This window comes from Phaseolus vulgaris, chromosome 4 (genome assembly GCF_000499845.2).
Source record: "Phaseolus vulgaris cultivar G19833 chromosome 4, P. vulgaris v2.0, whole genome shotgun sequence".
Lineage (NCBI taxonomy): Eukaryota > Viridiplantae > Streptophyta > Magnoliopsida > Fabales > Fabaceae > Phaseolus > Phaseolus vulgaris.
The window spans coordinates 39369121-39389591 of record NC_023756.2 but is presented as its reverse complement, the minus strand read 5'-3'; the positions used below and the strand labels follow the sequence as shown (position 1 = coordinate 39389591).

Here is a 20471-nt window from a genome sequence, read left to right as displayed (position 1 = left end):
AAAAGGACTGAAGAACATTATGGCTGCAAAAGAAAATGATCTGTCAAGTTTGCTTTGACAATATCAAAGCCCTTCTTTTATTCAAAGTGTTTTGAATTTGAATTTTTGCCTGGTAGTTCTTCAAATATCATTTATAAATTTATAAATGCCACTACAAGTCACTGTTAGAACTAGTAGAATATGGTGATTTTGGATATGCATAAACTCATGACTTTCCTTTGATTTTATTTAGATAAATTAAACAAAAGGCGGATTTTGATGGAAAGGTATTTTATTTCATCCACAATGGTACAGCTACAAGACAAAAAAGTTACTAGTTACACAGCAACATAGGAAGATTATCTTAACTTTTTTTATGCCAGTATCTTCTTTACTAATCTTACATAAATTTTCTCTTACATGATTTGTCTTATTGTAACAAGACAAAAAATAATAATAAATTTGGCACATGTAACCTTCAACTAACCTCACCTTGATAAAAATCTAGCACTGGCTGGTACCAGGTTGCTCTGTTCTTAACCCCAACATGTTTTTTTGTGTACAAGTAGTAAAAGATGTGTGCATATAATAGCATAGAAAAAGACAAGTACCTAGTGGCCATCTTTTTTTGGTAACTGGCATTTGGTTCCAACAATGAAAAATTGTTCTTTATTTTTTAACACTATGTATTCAACATTCTATCACCTTTTCTCTTAACAAGCAAGTGGCACATCCATAGTAAAATTTTCATTTTTACATATTCTTATATTCTCCACCTTCTGCAATTTTACTCAACCATCATTATCTATTGTATACTTTTCAACTCTCTTCATTCTCATCATCATTACAAAGTTCCGAACTTAATCACTCTGTAGACCGCAGTTTTCAAGGAAAAGCATCCTTGTGAAAAATGTCAGAATCCAAGGAAGAAAATCCTGACCTTCTTCCCAAGTCAAAGCAACAGGAGGAGCATGGGTTTGCCATGGATTTTGACATTGGCTTTGAAAGTCTATGGTCCTTGGATCATATATCTTTGGTCTCTAACCCCATGTCTCCTTTTCTCTTATCCACTATCTCTGAACAACCCTTTTCTCCTATCTGGGCTTTTGATGTTGAAGATGAGAGGCAAATCAGAATTGCAACTGCAGGTATCATACTTTGATTGCCATAGTTTCCTATTTTATTTTTTATTTTTTTGTTTTGGGTTGTTTCAGGGTGGATGTTGAATTGGATTTTGGAGTTGTCTTCAACTTTCAGGACTTGATTCATTTCAAGTTGACTCTAACTTCTGAACTTGCTTCAATTGATTGTGAAGTTTAAGAAGATTTAGAGTTTCTCTTTGGAGTTTCTTTCTCTATTTCTTAGCCTGAAGTTTATGTAAATTGAAAGAATTTTAACTTTTTTATTATCATTTCCCTTACCGTTCGTGAGGTTCTATTTCATAGATGACAAAATAGCCTTTCCAAATCTAAAGATAAAAGTTCTTTTCATCTCCATCTTATGAATTGAATAGTAAAATTTTAAGGCTTCATTATCTGCACTCGTTTCCTTGTACTTTTCATTGACTTTCAACCTATCTCATATATAAAGGTCATACATACTTTTGTCAACAATTCCTACTTTCTTGGGATGTTGACTATTGCATGTGTAAGATGTGTTTATGTCTTTTGTAGTTATGTATAAACGCAGAAATGTTAGATATAATATGATACTGAGCTCAAAAATGGTACTGGCATAAGTGTACAATTTTTCATATACTGTTCCAGTAACACCAGATCCTAAAAGTAAATCTCAATATAGTTATGGCATTTTTAATTATTTCTAAATATAGAAGTAGTAGATGTGATAATATTGAGCCAAAAATAAGTTTTCATAGTTCATTCCAAAGACATCTATGCTAAAAATGAACATTATAGATTTTAATGAACCTGCTGTTGTTCTGACTGAAGCTACTACTTTCAGGTAACACAAAAGCAGCAACTGAAAATCCAGTAGAAAGTTATGAGAACAAGAAAACTGTGTCACCACCTTTTGTAGCTGTGCCACCTTCAGAAAACCCAGATGGCTATTGTCTAATAAAGGAAAGAATGACACAAGCACTTCGCCACTTCAAAGAGTTGACTGAACAGAATGTTCTTGCTCAGGTTTGGGCACCTGTGAGGAATGGAAACCGGTATGCACTCACAACTTCCGGCCAACCATTTGTTCTTGATCCACATAGTAATGGACTCTATCAGTATAGAACAGCGTCTCTGATGTATATGTTTTCTGTGGATGGAGAGAATGATGAAATACTGGGACTTCCCGGTAGAGTTTTTCAGCACAGAATTCCAGAATGGACTCCAAATGTTCAGTACTATTCTAGCAAAGAGTATCAGCGCCTAAATCATGCACAACATTACAATGTTCGTGGAACCTTGGCTCTACCTGTGTTTGAGCCTGCAGGACAGTCATGTGTAGCTGTACTTGAGTTGATAATGACTTCACCGAAGATTAACTATGCTCCTGAGGTTGACAAAATCTGCAAAGCCCTTGAGGTTGGATTTCTTTTGCACTGTACTATTTATTATAGTTGAAAACTTGAATACAATACTCTAGGTGTTGTTTTTACTATATTAAATTTCAATTCTGGTTGAATAACATTAAAAAACACAACATTTAGAGTATTGTATCTAAGTTTTGTTCCTCATTCTAAGTGCATGTTTTGCTCATGTGTGATCCATTGCATGTGATGTTTATCTCACATGTATTATTGGGAAGAACCAACAAGGTAAATCAAGGGTGTATCATGTGACCAACACTTCACATATTGTAAATACTACATTGTAAAATGATCTCTTATTCCCTCTGACTGTTATTTTTTTAGGGTTATTATCATATGACAATTGTAATTTTAACTTTACTTTTAAAAGATGAATATATAATTCTTATTTTAATTCTGCAGTGTCACATGCGACCCTGTTGTTTGTAGTGTTGGAATTGGTTGTTCAAAGGTTATTATTTATATGTTCTTAAACATTCCTGAGTTACCTGCTGTCAGTTTCATTTCAGGCAGTCAATTTAAGGAGTTCAGAAATTTTGGAGCATCCATACAATCAGGTCGTTTTCTACTATCATACATGAAGCATATTTTATCTTGTTTATTTTCTCAAAAGAAAAAAGAAATATGTATGTTGTTCTGTGACTTCTATCTTACCCCTCTGTTATCACAGATGTAACTTGGAAATTCTTTTAAACCAGATTTGTAATGAAGATCGCCAGTACGCATTAGCAGAGATTTTGGAGATACTAACAGTTGTGTGTGAGACTCATAGTTTGCCTCTAGCACAAACATGGGTTCCATGTGAGCATCGGAGTGTCTTGGCACATGGTGGTGGTCATAAGAAAAGTTGCTCAAGTTTTGATGGCTGTTGCATGGGGCAAGTATGCATGTCTATAACTGACGTAGCATTCTATGTCATAGAGGCTCATACATGGGGTTTCCATGAGGCTTGTGTTGAGCATCACTTACAACAAGGTCAAGGGGTTGCTGGGAGAGCATTTTTGTCTCACAACATGTGCTTCTGTGGGAACATTACTCAATTCTGCAAAACTGAATATCCATTAGTACATTATGCTCTCATGTTTGGTTTAACCAGCTCTTTTGCAGTATGCTTACAAAGCTCTCATACAGGAAATGATGAATATGTGCTAGAGTTTTTTCTTCCTCCAAGGATCACAGACTTTAATGAACAAAAACGTTTGTTGGGGTCAATATTGGCCACAATGAAGCCACATTTTCAGAGTCTTAAGATTGCTGCTGGTGTTGAACTTGAGCAGAATTGCTCCATTGAAATTATAGAAGCAAGAAAAGAAGGAGTTCAGTTGAGGTTTGAATCAATTCCAATTACTCAATCTTCTAAGTCACCACCTAGACATGCCTCACCAAATATGGGGGAGAGGCTGCCACCGGCGCCATCGGAGCAGCAAATAATGGTAGACTTTGATGACATAAATGATGGAAAGAATCTTGGCGATACTGCAGGTGGACATATTGATCAGAACACTTCCTTGGAAGCCAGAACCAAAAAGAAACCATCAGAGAGAAAACGCGGAAAAGCTGAGAAATCAATTAGTCTTGATGTTTTGCAACATTACTTCACTGGAAGCCTTAAGGATGCTGCAAAGAGCCTTGGTGGTATGTTTCATTCTCTGATATAGCAGTTAAACTAAATAATTTTGTGTGCAAGCTTGCTCTACAGCAATGAAGAGCTCATGAAATATAGTCATTATATAGCAACAATTTTTCTCTTACTGTATCTATGTTTGCTTGCTACTTTCTAGAAACAAAGTTATAAAAATATATACTTGATCATCAAAAACACAAAAATGGTTATTGTTTATTACTAGTAGATTTCATTTTTACTAGTAGCAGCTCAAACATGAAATTCTTAGATATATTGTTGGTGTGCATGCAGTTTGCCCTACTACAATGAAACGCATCTGTAGGCAACATGGGATATCTCGTTGGCCATCTCGAAAGATCAAAAAGGTTAACCGTTCCCTATCCAAACTCAAGTGTGTTATTGAATCAGTCCATGGTGCTGAAGGTGCATTTGGTTTGAACTCTCTAAGTACTGGTTCTTTTCCCTCCACTTCAAACAAGTTCAACCGCCAAACCTCATTGACCATTAGGCCATCAGAACCTAAGATCAATGAAAATGATTTTGATGCTTCTAGAGCATCAGAATCAAACAGACAGGCCGGGGTGGAAGATCACTTCCTAAGTACAAGGACACAAAATCCTGAGAAAGTGATTAATGAAAAAGTTGTGGCCATTCAGGAGACTGGCACTAAAGGCACAACCAGGTTTAGAACTGGGAGCGGCTCAAGTGAAGAAAGTGCAAATCCTTCTCCTCGTGGTTCATGCCAAGGTAGTCCCCCAAATGAAATGTCACCTCCAAAAGATATATTTGTAACAGGCATCAGTGAGCAATGTCATGTGTTAAGGGGATCACTGGGGTCAACACTGTACTCAACTAGTACACCGAACCGTGCAACTGCATACCCTATGCCTAACAACTTTGTGGAAATAACAGAACCTCAAGAACCATTTGGAGGACAACTACTTGAGGGTGTTGGTAGTTCTAAGGACTTGAGAAATCTGTGTCCTTCAGCCGATGCTGTTTTGGAGGATCAGGTGCACGAACATTGGAGAATGAATCATCAATGTTCTGAGTTGACTCCTGTGCAACACATGGATACTCTCAATAATAATAACAACAACATGACACCTTTTGCAGTTAGGAAAGAGGTGAAGAGTGTGACCATTAAGGCAACTTATAGAGAAGATATCATAAGGTTTAAGATCTCTTTGAACTGTGCTATTGTGGAATTGAAAGAAGAAATTGACAAAAGATTGAAACTAGAGGAGGGAACATTTGATATCAAGTATCTGGATGATGATCATGAATGGGTTTTGATAGCTTGCGATGCAGACCTGCAGGAGTGCATGGACATCTCAAGATCATCAGGCAGCAACATGATCAGGCTTGTTGTGCATGATATTCTGCCCATTCTTGGAAGCTCTTGTGAGAGCTCAGGAGATTGGAAAGGTTGTTAATAGTTTGGTTTGTACTTAGTTATTCAGAATCTATAGTTATAAGGGATAGGTCTTTCTCAACAAAAAATATATGGTTTTAGATTTGTGCATTTTGCAAGAAACGTAACGTTGGATTTAAGTACCACAACTTCCTATTTTCTTTTTCTATAACAAAGAGTAAAATAATAAATTGAAGCATTTCAGATATGTTACAACTATAATAAAAAAGTTCAAGACATTTTTGGCTCATTGGACACTACAAAAAGAACACCAGCAACCAAAGTTTCTATAATCACAATCATCAAGTATTAGTTGATTATCAGCCACAGAAAAAAAATGAACTAAAAAAAGGCTTTGATTCGTTTGTGGTACACGTGATGTGGTATCTGATTTCTACACTTAACTGTTTTGTTTGACACTTAAAGGTGTAAACAATTTTATTTTGCTGCTAAAATGTGTAAATTATCATCAATCTAACAAACTTTTGGGACAATAATTCTGATCGTGAAATTTTGGAACTCTTGAAGTCAACTCAATTGGACTATTTTTACCAAAGTGTTACCCTTCTCTTTTTTATATGTTAAAAAAGGTTCAATTTGCGTTTATAAATACTGTAGTTATCCAATTAAAACCATGTTCAATACGACTTATACAAAAGTTATTATAAAATTAATAAAAATGTCGTTCATAGCATCTTGCAAAAAAACAAATGAAAAAACGAATTATACTGTCATTGTCCACACTATTTACCCAATTTCATGGACAAACGGCATGGCATTTGGCTGAACAGCAAATATCTTAATTCATTCCAACAAAAGTTAATTCCACAAACAAGCGCTTCTAGATATTGAACAAGAAGTTCTATTCTTCATGTCACAGCATGTCCTCGAACTAATAAACCAAAGTTCAGCACAGAAGTAGAGACATTAAAATCAATAGAACAGATGTGGTTAAGCTCTAATTTTGTTCAGTGATAATAGTCAAACTAACAAGGATAAACCATAATCACTCATTTTGTCAGTCTAATTTCACGTTAGTGTGAAAACTGAATGTAACACATGAATAACCTAACAAAAATCTGAAGCCTACACATGAGGAACAAATTACATTTTCTTTTCTATGATTGTACAAAGGGCAAACACACTTGAAAAGTATCTATCTGCAGGCAAATCACATCCACCAGAAACAGTGATAGCCGGCGAAAATCAGAGATACAAAAACAAAAATGATGCGGCATGATTGCGGCGAGGGGAACTGGGAATCTTGTGTCAAATAAACCAGTTTGCAACTGTCCCAGCATTGCTACTCATACGTATTTAGTCTTGAATCCTTGTGCATTTACCGAGCAATTTTGTGTTCTCTATCTTATCAGAAAAACAGCTCTAGAGTGTAGTCAGAAAATAGGGCAATGAAGGAAAGAAATTCATGATCAGCCATTGCACTAGTCCAACCAAATCTAAAGCAAATAAAACTGTGAATACAGATAGTCACGAATTTTGTAGTAATCTTCGCACAGAGGACCTTCAATAACAATTTGCTGGGCACCAGAACCACCACCCTATAAGAATAAAAAAAAATATATCTTAACAGATCAGAATCATGATCCAACAACTGAATAGTCTCATCTGTATTAAAAAATTACCAGTTTCCTAAGATTACAGAAAATTAACAAATATTCAGAAGAAGCACTTGCCTTCTGAGTTGCATCCCCAACTTTCCGAAGAGTTACATATTCACCACAACGTAGAGCCCCACCAGCAAACTCCACCTATGAAGTTAATTGAGTTATGATATATATTTTCATAGTCAGTGTTCTCTAATTTTCTTTTTACCCAGGTTTCAGTTAAAGAACACGGTAAACAGCACTTTCAATAACTTTAATTTACTTAAAAATGATGAATTTCCTTCAGGAGTACAACAATCAGCATGTCTGCTAGGGAAATGAAGTCGACAACAGACGATTGGAGCAGGGACGAATTGGAAACTAAAATTGTGAGTACCTGAACACCCTTGCTGGAGAGAAACTGTTTGATATCTGCCAATTTCAAATCGCCAACAAGAACAGATTTATGGGGAGGAGCTGCTTCAGAAACAGGGAGCACCGAAAGCGTGTCACTTTCTGTCTTGCCTACTACCGCATCAACCCAAGCTACTTCATAATCTCCCAGCTGCAGTTGAATTTATTTTCATTGTTCAAAATAATGAATTACCACCTAATGGAAAAAGGTTTGGTTGTAGCTATTCAACATGATGAATAACGGCAGTATATAAAAATGAAACAGTTCAGCAAACATGTACTTTTACCTTTTTGAAGAGTACATTACTCATTAGCTTCTCGGATAGTAGAACCTATACCCAGAAAAGCATAACATGATTAATTCTGACATCGTGTAAATCTTATTTGGGTATGTATGAAATTTGACATCATTGTACCTTGTAAGCACATAAATCAGAGGTCACATCAATTGTCTCATCAATTTGGGGAGCAGAAACGTGAGGACAAACATGCTTTAGGCAGTGCTGCTTCAGATGCTCAGTAGCTTCAGCTGATCCATGCACCAAAACCTTTCGGAAAAATCAATAAGTATTCATCCCTTAAACCAAGTCAATGATAAAATAACGATAGTATTATTAGTTCATCCCTTAAACCAATATCATATGCCAGTCAGCTAGATAGCAAAAATGTTAAATAGTAATACTGGGAGGCAATTAGAAAAATACATGCACAGATTTGGTGCATGTCTCCTGATATACAGTTCCTTATTGTTTAAGATAATTCTCAGTTATGTAGGTATTTAGCTTTTAATTTCGAGTAAACACTAAAGTAGTCTGTCAAAGATTAGTCTATTAAAATTTTAGTGAACAACTAAATTAGTCGGTTTGGCAAGCACAAATTAATCTAAGGGAATTAGTTGTCCCCTTGTTCCCAAATGTTTATTTTATTGTATAAACTTGATAGTCATGAGGAATTAATTTGTATCACAGTCATATTTACAGGGATTAGTTTCAAGTGACTTTAATAACATTTAAGGACCATAGTACGGGTTAATATTACTCGAGGGAAGATTTGCTCCACCAAGGCAACAAAATCTTTCCAGGCAATTTGATTGTAGTTTCACAAATGTGTTATTTTGGTTCCTATAAAGTTTTAACTGCAAATCTGGTATTCCAATTTTTTAAATTATGTGATTTTAGTCCATTGTTAATATTTCATCCAACTACTTACAAAAAATGCTACATGTTTGTAAGTGATAATAGTATCAATTACTCATTCTAGTAAGATATTAATTTTAAATTTGACAATTAACTTCAAATACATATTAATCTGACAAATAAGTTAACATCTTTTATTCACCAATGAATGATATATTAGTTGAATTGCTTAATTTTGGAAAACTGGAGAACCAAATCTACAGTTATGCTTTTATAAGGATCAAATTGCACATTCACGAAACTACAGAGACCAAAAGTGGATTTAAAGCCTTTAGTTTACCAAATTAGCACTCTAGATAAGTTTTAATATATATGGATAATTGTGTTTATCTGCAATTTTTAGCAACCATTAGGAAGTAGGTAAAAAATAAAATTGTAAGAGAAATTGCATTTCCGAAGAAAATTCACCTCGTTGGGAATTGGATAAATGAGGAGATAAAACTTGAGATGGGACCATAGTGAAAATTTAGCTCGAGAATAAAATAGAAAGGAAAAAAATCTAATGAATAGTCCCTTGTATTGTACGAGATAAGAATATTTTAAGAAATAAGGGCTTCTTTATTGTTTGTTTTGCAAATTTTCTAGATTCTTAGTAAAGTTAGGTTCAATGTATCTTAGGAAGTTCCTCTTAATTGTTCTCTAGTAAATCATTTTGCCATTCTGGGTGGAGAGATACACTCAAGCACATTTACAAAATTTCCCTTCACTTTTTTCTCACATATTGTTACTATTTAAAAGTCATCTTAATTGCAATACCACCTAGCTTGCCTTAATCGCAGCCTCTTTGGGGTTTGCCATAATTGCAACCTCAATGATAGTGTTTAGACCCACGTCAAATACAGAGGTGTAGCTTAAGTAGAACTTATAAAGCTAGGATCATTTTAACCTTACAAGTCAATTTTGCGAAGTTAATATAGATCCTAGGTCCAAATTCTAATGGTATTAAAGTTTATCCTAGACCTATTGTTCCACTTGCATTATTTGACACTTTTGGGCGCAAGAGGGAGTGTTGGAAAGCTGGGGGCAGCCTCCTTGGGTCGTGTCTTAATGGCAACTTAAAGGGTGGAGCTACAAATATCAGATAGTGCTCACCTTACAGGTTAGTTTTGTAGGTTGAATTAGACACTAAACACAAATTCTAAGAGTTACTATTTGTTAGAATAGATCAACTTAAATAGACTTTATTGAAAAAGTTGCTATATGCTTTGTGTTGTACCTAGTTTCTAGATGTGACCTTTCTTATTTTTTTTCTCTTTCCACTCATTCATTGTATCTGAGTTTCCAATGTCATATTATAAATGAGAGACTGTCAGAAGGGAATTAAGCTCTTAATTCATTCTCTATTCTTTTGTATGTTTCTCAAGTTGGTAACAGAGGAAGTCAATCCTGCTCTGCCTGTCTCTATCTGTCTGGCCAAGAGAATTTCATTCGGCCACCGTCTACCACTGCAGTTTCATCCACTGAAGTCAGGGTTTGGTGCATCTCAAGGAGCACGAACCAACCCCGATGGTCATGTGTTCAAATTTTGTCAGACACACCACCATGTGTTGCCTTCTTCTCAGCTGACCCAGACACATGTGTCTCACACGCCACCTTCCCGTGGTCGGAATCCTTCTGCACCACCACCATCCAACTCGTCGAAGCCTTCTAATCACTTTTGCACCCTTGGTTCTTCATTCTGGTACTGTTTGGTGTGACTTCAAGGGTTCTTCACAGTTTATCTCTCCATTGTCTTTTGGGCTCCACCACTGTTTGCTGTTTTTCTACAATCGGCATTGGATGTGGTATGTAGAAGTGTTGTTTCTGACTACCGGTATCATTGTATTTTGAGAGATATTCAAGTTGTTGGGTGCGGGTTGTTATTGATTTATAAGTGTTGGTGTTGGATATTGGATTGTTAACATTGTAGATCTGTTGATGTGGGTGTTAATTTGGACTCTTTAGGTTGTTGTAATTCTGATTATTTAAAAATTCCTCTTTCAATAGGCCTTCCTTTACTCAAAGCAGGTGCAAACATCCTCAATACTCCTTTTTGTGGGAGAATTGGCCACATTCGAAATAACTGTTTCACCTCATGGTTTTCATAGCAAGACAGCAAACATCGTTCAATCTAATAAGATTGAATCAATATTTACTAATAAAGAATATTAGGAATATCTCAGGTTAAAGTCTGGCAGCCAAGCACAGCCTTTCACCCATTCTATGTTGTCAAAAAAGCATGCATTCTCTATTCTTTTGCAATTATCTCAGGTCTATTAAAAGGTCTCTCGTAGGCTAAATATTAAAATATGGCTGAAATACCCCTTACAACTTACAAGGCTTGGGTAATCTTCCCTCATTGTGCTAGGTTTGGTGGTTGATTTAGGCCTAGCCCACCACCAAGTAAGCCTTGAGGTTATTCAGCTTTCCAAACCACAAAAGCCCACCAAGTAAGCCTACAATTTCCTTATATTTTCCTACACCTTTATCTACTCATTATAATACTATCCTGCTAAAATCCTAATTCCTTTTCCACTGAACAATTGTAGCCAGAAGGTCAAAATATTCCCTCACTTAAGATACCATAGTTTTTAAAGGTGGCAAAATAAACTACTTAGTTGAGGCAGATCCCCTTTCAAAAATGACAAATCCAAATATAATTTATAAAAGATTTAATGATATGCTCACTTAACCGAAAAGCACCAAAGAGATTCATACCAGCTTCAAGGGAGCCACGTGAGATAGAATATTTTTAATGGATCTTCCATCTGAACGTCCTTCAAAATCCATGTAAACCAACGAACACTTAACTTGCACCTAGACAAAAATAATGTCAATACCTTACACCATCATATGTAGATTTGGCAGATTTAAGATTCGTACAAGTGGAGTGATAAATACTAGATATCCAAAACATAGGAATGCATCTATCTGTACATCAATAATTAAAAGAAGCTACCATGTAACGCTCCCTATCTGGTGTGTTTCACAACCAAGTTAAAACGAATGGATAACGACAGCTGAAGAGCATGATAAAGTTCAAAATATACACAACAAACTTTTGAATAAAAAAACCACGAATGTGGTTCCAACTCAATATTATGCTTGATTTCTTTGGGGATGAAAACATAAGATGCCTAGATATAAACGTAGAACAGAGACACACGCATATATGAAGAAAAATTCAGTTGTAGGATCACTGACTGCAGGAAAACCAGACATGATACCATCTTTTGTAAATCTCAAGAACTGATACATTTAAAACAGTTGGGAAAGTAATAGAGTTTAATAACATTCACAGTGCAAAAGTGGAGGGCAAAATTAAAAAATTCAACTTGGTTCATCTAATCAATTTCTGAATACAACAGTAACATGTCCAAATTCAAAATATAATTAAATAAATTTATTATTCATAAGAAGCAGAAACACTAAAATGTAATAAATAAATACTGCTACTTACAGTCCTTTCATCAGATACAACTTTTGATGGCTTTGTATCAAGTATCAAACCTGCAGCACCTTCATCAAGTTTTCCATTTATATCACCACCTCCCTGATAAGAAAATAGGAAAAACGATAATCAAGTAATATTATTAATAACATTTTGAATTATAGATGCCAGCAAAACTCTGCATTCCTCTATATCAGAACTAATAAAATAGTACGTGTGGAAAAAAAAATAGTTAGAAGCAGCATGTGTTACTTGCCATCCAAATGTCAATGAAAAACAGTTAAAGACAGAAGTAACCAAGCCAAATGCAAAATAGACCATAACATGTTACTAAGCTTAAGATTTTTGTATCATAGTTTTTCCTTTATAAAGTTTCCTTATGTTATGATCCATTAATGCAACTCACCTTATGTTTCTCAAGTCTGAACTCTGTGCATACTTTTGAATAAGTAAATTCATTATATTCTATCCATTGAACCTTCTATGTTCTAATTCAGAATACAAAGATGGTAAAACAGTAAGGTGGATTTTTAAAAATGAAAACTACATATTGAAACTGGGAAGTAGATGTGTTAAAAAAAGAAACCCACATGCATTGCAATCTGATTCATGTCTTCATCCTTAATTACATAATCATCTGGATTTATGACTTCACCAAAATCATCCCATTCTAATGTATTCTCATAACAGGGAAACATTGGAGCAACGCTCGTGGAAGGGGGAACAAATCCATCAATATATATATCCCGGTATCCTCCACCTCGTGGACCAGCCACTGCAAGTACAAATCAAATTACTGAATGAACTTTATACAATTGTGTGAAAACTTACAAAACATTAAAAGAAATATCCAAAAAATTTCAAAATATGCATAATAACAGACAAATTCAAAATATGCATAAAATAAATATGACATGATTTATATTAAATACAGATTACCTTAAATAGTAAACTCACATTACAAAGTTCATAAAATGATGAATAATGACAATTCAATATCATTTTATGTGTTGAAATGGTAGTTTTTTTATTTTAAAACTCTTAATGTCCAGTGCATATTAAGACTCAACCAGTTGAAGACAAAAAGTTCAGTTCTATAATCATAGAAAATTTTAAATATATATAACACAACTCTGAGTGAGTAAGTTAAACGGAAGAGGTAGTTACTACAGGAATCTGAAATGGATAATTCTAATTGTCTAATTACATTTCACAAGAGAACAGTGCCAAATTGATATTTTCTACTTACAAATGAAAAAAAAAGGTGAAACATTTCAAAAGAATATCTCCAAAATAATTTATACTACTCATCATACCTTCTGGTGGTACATGATTATTGCCAGAATCAACGACCATTGGATCACTATTATTATTATCAGAGCCATGAGATGTTTTCAATTCTTCCTCTTTCATAAGACTGGCTTTTAAAGCTTCTTTTTTTATTCGATTTTGCTCTTCTTCATAGGCAATTAGCTCTTCCCCAACCAAAGGAACACGCTTGGAAACAACAACTTTGACAGCTTTTGGAGGTGGATCAGCTTGGAGCATACGAGCTAGTGTGGCAAACTGCATATCCAAACACATGAGGATTAGTTGAAACAAAATAATAGCAATCATCAGTTTTAAGCAGTTAAAGAAAATAGATGACAGGAAATATTACATGACTAATTGTTCCATTCTCATTGCTCAAAAAAGATAAAACATCATTACCAAAAATATAAAGCATTCTTTTAACGAAAATAAATTTTCAACTGTATTCTGTAAGGCTAGGAGAGAAAATACAACATCCTAAGCTAGAATTTAAAATACACGACAACAATACAAGACAAAAGACGGAATATTAGCAGTATAAAGCATTCTTTTAACGAAAATAAATTTTCAACTGTATTCTGTAAGGCTAGGAGAGAAAATACAACATCCTAAGCTAGAATTAAAAATACACGACAACAATACAAGACAAAAGACGGAATATTAGCAGTATTGATATTTGTGCATGTCTGGTTGAAAATATTGTGCAAGATGAAAACAGAATGATTGGTGAGAAGATTGTAAGGGTGGAAACCAGGATTGTATCACCCTGAATGCAACAATGAAAATATATATCCCAATGGATACAAAGAATGGTTGTTTTCATCACACATTTTACATTCAAGAAAGAGAGAAGAAAACCAAGGTATATTACAAATGGGTAAGAAAAAACTCAAGCACTTTCCCAACAACCAACATAAGAAACTCCATTGAAAAGTTTGAAGTAGATGCTGTTTTCACGGCTAAATTCTCCATGCCCATGCCACATTACTTTTAGAACCAACTTATAAACAGTATTACTTTATATATTCACAGGGACAATGTCAAGGTGGGTCATTGGTAAAAGCAAAAAAGAATACTTTATAGACCATTAAAGTTACTAGCAGCTGCAAATATAGTCACAGCTTTTCCATGACTTATTTAATCTTTGGTGCCTTGGGAAAAGCTAAAACAATATTCATATTGAAATTTGAAATACAAATGCAACTGTGGCATTAACACTTTAGGGAGAAGCTGCTAATAGATTAGCAAATAAACGTAGAGAAACCTGCTACAATTTATGGTGATTCTCATGAATAGGAAAACACAAAGGAAAAAAAATTCTAAGAATATACCTGGCCTCTTTCAGTAAAAAGCACAAGATTTTTCATATCATTGGCCCACTCAACAAATATATCATGAGAAAAACCTGCTTCTAAACTTGCCATGGATGCTAGAACCACCTATGAAAGGTATATGTGTCAGAGTCAATGAGGAAGTTGATCTAATGAAGAAAAAGTATTCAAATTATTCAACCTTTGGACCCTCTGGAGCATTGTCAAGCTCAGTCTTGTTAATCAGAAGGGTAATATACCTACAGATACAAGCATTGCAATCTTTAGATACAAGATAACATTAGCAATCATAACAAGAGATTAATGATTTGTTTGATATCCTTAAACTGAGGTTTTGAAAGCTCACTTTTCACTCATTATTGAACAAAACATTTGCTTATATAATAGATATCTCAAGAAACCCAAAGTAATCATAGGTTTAATTTGCCAAGCACTAATTAGGTGTCAAAAGTATTCCTAAGAACCAAAAGAAAGCATAAAATTAAACATTGACATAAGTATATCTTACTTCAAACTAAGTTAAAGATGAGACCACTTACTTCAGAAGAAATATATTTTCACGAGTTTTTTCGAAAGACTTTGCTATAGAATCACTCATCCACTCAAGGAAACTCTTCACGTAATCAATTGTGCTGGAAGCAACATATGTGAGGAAGTATATAGGGTAGTTCAAATTTTCATCAGACCAATACTGCGAGAACAAAGATCTGAGATATTAATTCAGGCATACACCATAAGGAAAAAAAAAAGGGAGAAAGAGAGTAGAAGCACACGTCTTGTACTGACCGATTCCAACATCAGAATAAGTTCCAACACTCGTCCTGCAGTGTCAACTGGTAGTAATACATTGCCACCTGCTCTTAGAGTCTTCTTTAAGATATCTATATAGTCGACAAGATAAATGATCACAAATTTAGGAAAACCAAAGGATATATAAATCCTAAACAAATTTTTTCCATTTCTTGGTCAAGATTAAAAAGTACATGTTTGCCTCATCAGTGAATGTACCAGACATAAATTCTTACAGTTTTCTCTTAATAGCTATTGAGAAAACAAAAAAAATGGAAAAACCCTGCTTAGTTCAGTCACATTGCTGAAGTTACAGGATTAAAAAGATGGTTACCTCCAAATTCTTTGTCGTTTTGACGTCTGTAAGGCTGATTGTTCAAAGCATTGTAAGCATCAGTTATTAGAACAGCAGGCCGCACAAAAGAACCTAGAGCAGTTCCATTCAAATGCCTAGAAAAAAATAGATTGATAAGTAGATTCCCTGTTGCTCTCTAAAGGTATAAAATATAAAATTTAACCACAAGTAATTTACCTTTCTTTCCTATGATTAAAATCAACAGCATATATGACATCCTCCCCATCTTTTGTAATTTTCCAAACAGTACCTCCCAAAAGATGTCCAGCAACATGAGGCGCAATCACAATTCCTTCTCCTTTGCCTAAAAGTGGTTAAAAATTAAAATGTCACTAAAGATAACAAAACCCAAATAAGAGAATATTAAGTAGTGAAACATGAAGGCATATCAGAATCAGAGAGGAACTCTAAATGATTAAACAACACTGGTAGAGAAGTTATATGCGACATTGGGGTGACTTTGCCTATTTCATATAAGTGTAGACAATTTTTTGTCTCACACCAAAAGCTTTGTTTTTTATGAATAGATAATGCATGATTTAATTTCACATCCCTAATTAATGTACACTTGTATATCATAACTTCTGCAACACAAATAACTATTTCACATGGTGAAAATCAGTAAATTGATACTACAAAAATGTGTATTAACTACTGAAAATAAAATTTTAAACTAACCGCATACTTTGAATAAGTGGATTCACATGATTACTAAATTTATTGCAGTTCAAAGCTCCAAAACATTTGAAAATGGGGTGTATTCACAAATAAACTAAACTTTCAAATCAATTTTTTCTAGTCGTTAAAAAAATCTATTATTGCTCATGCAAATAATTCTAGACACTAGAGACTGGAAACATGTGAAGTTGTCATCATTGAGGCCTCTTCTATTTGCCAAATAACCATGAGAGGTCACATAAAAATATTTTTTCACTATATAGCAGGATGAACGTAAGAAATTAGGCAAACACCATCAGTATTGAACATTGGTCCTTTAAAAAGTTATACTACATGACATCAATTTTGAGCATTCAGCCCCGCTAAAGCTTTGAACATGAGGCAAATAGATCTTTTTAACTTGGCCCCAATCAAAGTGATTTTCATCTTTGACTCCCTCGAGGGAAATATCCTTAGCTTCAATAGAGCTGATGCCAAGATAAAGGGTTCCAGTTTGGAGGGAACTTTAGATTTTCGAATGGTCTTTAATTTCATTGCAATAAATAAAGATTTGAATGGGATTATGGTTCAGATACTAACCTATATTATATACAAATAAGACGGTGGGGTGGAAGAAGAGAAAATACTAAGGTGTAAGAGGAGTTAAACAAAATGCATGCCACCACTTCAATGCATAACATTCTAACAATAGTTCAAACACCTACCTGTCAGATGATGATTCTGAGAATATGTTAGCCTCGTTACACTCTGGAAAGCAGAATCAATATCATCCAGTGTGAACAGATCGAACTCGGACACTTGCTACAAAAGAACAAGACATCTCAATCTACCCATCCAGCTATAAAACACACATTCTCCAAATTCTATCTAGTGATTAAAAAGACAAGTGCACATAGTAAGAATATGACAGATCCAACATCATACAAACCAAGAAGCACAAAAAATCTTCTTCTCAACAGCAAAACCAAACAAACCAGTGTGTAATTTCACCTTTCTTGAAAGGTACTGGTCATACATAGTGAGAAGGCCCAATCTGTAGACAGGCTCAGTTGAATAAACGGGGGCAGAGAGTCCAAGCTGCTTCATGGCATAAGGGAGGGCACCAAGGTGAAGTATATCAGCATGTGAAACCAAGACAGCATCAATGGTTGATGCTACCCTATATGCCAGTCACAAAACCTCAATAAGAAATCAAAGGTAACAAAAACGTAGACATGCCCGAAAGGCAAAAACACAAATTTCATTGTCATTCAAATATATAACCCCAGAAAAAAAAAAAAAACTATTTTTCTCCTTTCTAGTTCAAAACTCTAGTGCCCCGACAACAAACAAGGTATAAAGGAAAATAACTCATAAAAATCAATACTGGGGAGTTGAAATTCATATCATGTTAGGAAGCAGAAGGGTGAGGGATTGTAACAGAGCTACCCACATGAAAAAATTCAATCTTGTTCACCACAAACATGCCTAAAACATCAATTTCATTGTCATTCATAATTATAAACCCACCCCACATGAAAAATAACATTTTTCTTCTTATTTCTTGTTCTAGTGCCTCTCAACATACAAAAAAAAAATTGAAGCAGAGAGAGAAAGACCTGGAGAGGGGTTGAAGGAGGGACGGGTCGAAGTGGTCGTTCCAGCCACAGTCGATGAGGAAGTTGAAGTCATCAATGGAGACCAAATACGAGAGAGGGTTCTCATTGTACACTCCACACAGTGGCGTTACCTGCACTGACGTTCCCATTTTCCTCTCTCAACTTCGTCCACACACACACACAAACCCTTTGGTGTCTCAAACCAGAAGGGGTTTATGGAAAGACAGTGAGAGATGGTCGGAGCTAGAAGGGGGAAATGCAAATGTTTTCTCTAATAAAAAAAAGGGTAATAATTGGAACAAGACTAATTTTATCATAATTAATTATAATTATTAATCGGTAGTAACTATATATTAAGCAAAAATATTTCAAAAAAATAATTATTTAATTATTTAATACACTTAAAAGAAAATATTGATGAACTAATTTGATTTACCTCAACTTACAGCATTAGGGTTGATTTCTCACAATTTGAAGATCATGTATGGTAAAATCTTAATTAATAATAAGTATAACTATTAATAGTTTGAATTAGTTTTTAATCTTCTATAAAAAAAAAAAAAGTAGATGTTACTGTTCAAAATGTAGTTCAAGCGTACCAAAAAGAAGTATAGTTCTTATTTTGTTTTTAATTGTTATAAAATGAATTTGACTCCATTTCTCTAAGAAAAATAGTCTTGTCCTTGTTATTTTTATTTTAATTGTCTAACATATTTTTTTCATTTTAACTCCTAAGATGCGTAGATAACTTTTATTTTATTTTCAAACAAATAGGAAATAATTCAAAGTGACAAAATATTATATATGTGAAAGATTAAAAAAAATAGAGTTCTAACACTATAATAAATTACTATAATAAATTCAAGTCGTTATTATTTTTTTGTGAAATAACTTAATTATGCATTTTGTTTCTTATCTTTCATAATTTTCAAAAAATTGTCATGTAACTTTTGATATTGTTTTCATAATTTACAATCTTATATAGATTTAAACAATCTCTTAGATAATATTATCTAAATATTTTATTTTAATAAACTATTTTTATTTTTATATAAGACGAAGATTTATATGATTTATGATTTTGATTTTGGCAATAGTTAATAATATTTAGTTTTGATAAATTAGTGTTTGTCTTTTAAGTGTTTTACAAGAAATAATTATAAAAACTTGTAAAAATAAACTCAAAATTTATTGAGTTGTTAAGTTTTGTTTTCTCTACAACTTCTAAATAATCTTCATTAAGAAATCATATGATAAAATATAAGATTTAATATGAAACTTTACTATAAATTAAATATTCGGTTTGAATTTGTTAAATCATCTTAAGAAGTCATCACTTACATATTCTAATCAAATATCTAACATAACATGTCAAATGTTTCTAGAAGTGTATGTTAATAAGTTATCAGTATAGAAAAAATAATGTTCAATATTGAAGGTACTTTAAAGCATAGAAAGTTTAGTACAAAATTGTCAATTTCTATTACAACATTAACACAAAATAGAAGATTTAGTGGTTTTATTCAAAACGTTTAAAAGTATAAGTCTCCTCGTGCAAAACCAACTAACGACCTCATGTAGAATATTATTGTATATTGCATGTGCTACTACTTCAAATTATCATGTTAGATCAAGAAACATCGAATAGAGAATATGAAGAGAGTGCACTACCTTTTTAAACCTTTTACTCAATAAAACAATCTCTCAATGGGGAGAGTTTAGTCGCATATTATTTATATTAAAAGCTAACAATGTTTTAAAACAAAATTATTTATCGTAGCCAAAAATTACACTTATAGAGTACTCAAAAAAAAAGCAAAAATTGACTTATTGAACAAAAAATATTAGTATTTTTTTATCTTAAGAGAGATTTAGGTAATACTTAAAAGTGACTTTTCGTACTTATTGTAAGCTAAAAGTGACATAAAAAAATATATTTAATCACTACTTAATTAGTGAAACTTTTTACAATTTATAAATGAGAATTGGTGTGAACTCTTATGAAATCTAGGTGTCTTTTTTCTTTAACTATTACACTTGTATTGACTTTGGTTGTCTTACACACGTTTGGACAATATGTTTTAAGAACCTTTTTCCAATTAGTATATGATCACTCATAAACTAACGACGATCTTGTACATTTAAAAGAGTTTTTAATATGAATTATTAGTCATGAATTGCTCAAAAACTTAATTTACTTATCAAT

The 20471-nt window shown here is 33.6% G+C and overlaps 2 protein-coding genes across 2 annotated transcripts; one reads left to right on the top strand and one right to left on the bottom strand.

Moving 5' to 3' along the window:
- Nucleotides 1–506: 506 nt before the first annotated feature.
- On the top strand, nucleotides 507–5699 carry LOC137837623 (protein NLP6-like). The gene is made up of 5 exons (XM_068646693.1): nucleotides 507–1127; nucleotides 1942–2516; nucleotides 3031–3078; nucleotides 3220–4156; nucleotides 4437–5699. The coding sequence occupies exons 1-5, from the start codon at nucleotides 890–892 to the stop codon at nucleotides 5579–5581; spliced, it is 2943 nt and encodes a 980-aa protein (XP_068502794.1). The 5' UTR covers nucleotides 507–889; the 3' UTR covers nucleotides 5582–5699.
- An 856-nt stretch (nucleotides 5700–6555) lies between these two features.
- Nucleotides 6556–18590, bottom strand: LOC137837622 (cleavage and polyadenylation specificity factor subunit 2). The gene is made up of 18 exons (XM_068646692.1): nucleotides 18266–18590; nucleotides 17658–17826; nucleotides 17372–17468; nucleotides 16167–16293; nucleotides 15969–16084; nucleotides 15632–15726; nucleotides 15385–15536; nucleotides 15027–15084; nucleotides 14846–14953; nucleotides 13520–13769; nucleotides 12794–12978; nucleotides 12213–12305; nucleotides 11471–11569; nucleotides 7994–8125; nucleotides 7865–7909; nucleotides 7561–7728; nucleotides 7254–7328; nucleotides 6556–7118 (listed from the first exon to the last, which is right to left on the bottom strand). The coding sequence occupies exons 1-18, from the start codon at nucleotides 18412–18414 to the stop codon at nucleotides 7017–7019; spliced, it is 2220 nt and encodes a 739-aa protein (XP_068502793.1). The 5' UTR covers nucleotides 18415–18590; the 3' UTR covers nucleotides 6556–7016.
- Nucleotides 18591–20471: the final 1881 nt, after the last annotated feature.

Excerpts from the sequence above, each read along its gene's own strand:
- LOC137837623 (XM_068646693.1), top strand. The coding sequence starts at position 890 with ATGTCAGAATCCAAGGAAGAAAATCCTGACCTTCTTCCCAAGTCAAAG. Across the intron at positions 1,128-1,941 it reads AATCAGAATTGCAACTGCAG|GTAACACAAAAGCAGCAACT; the intron begins GTATCATACTTT and ends TACTACTTTCAG. Across the intron at positions 4,157-4,436 it reads TGCTGCAAAGAGCCTTGGTG|TTTGCCCTACTACAATGAAA; the intron begins GTATGTTTCATT and ends GTGTGCATGCAG.
- LOC137837622 (XM_068646692.1), bottom strand. The coding sequence starts at position 18,414 with ATGGGAACGTCAGTGCAGGTAACGCCACTGTGTGGAGTGTACAATGAG. Across the intron at positions 15,085-15,384 it reads GAAAATATATTTCTTCTGAA|GTATATTACCCTTCTGATTA; the intron begins GTAAGTGGTCTC and ends TTGTATCTGTAG. Across the intron at positions 8,126-11,470 it reads ACGTGGCTCCCTTGAAGCTG|GTTTTGGTGCATGGATCAGC; the intron begins GTATGAATCTCT and ends TTTTTCCGAAAG.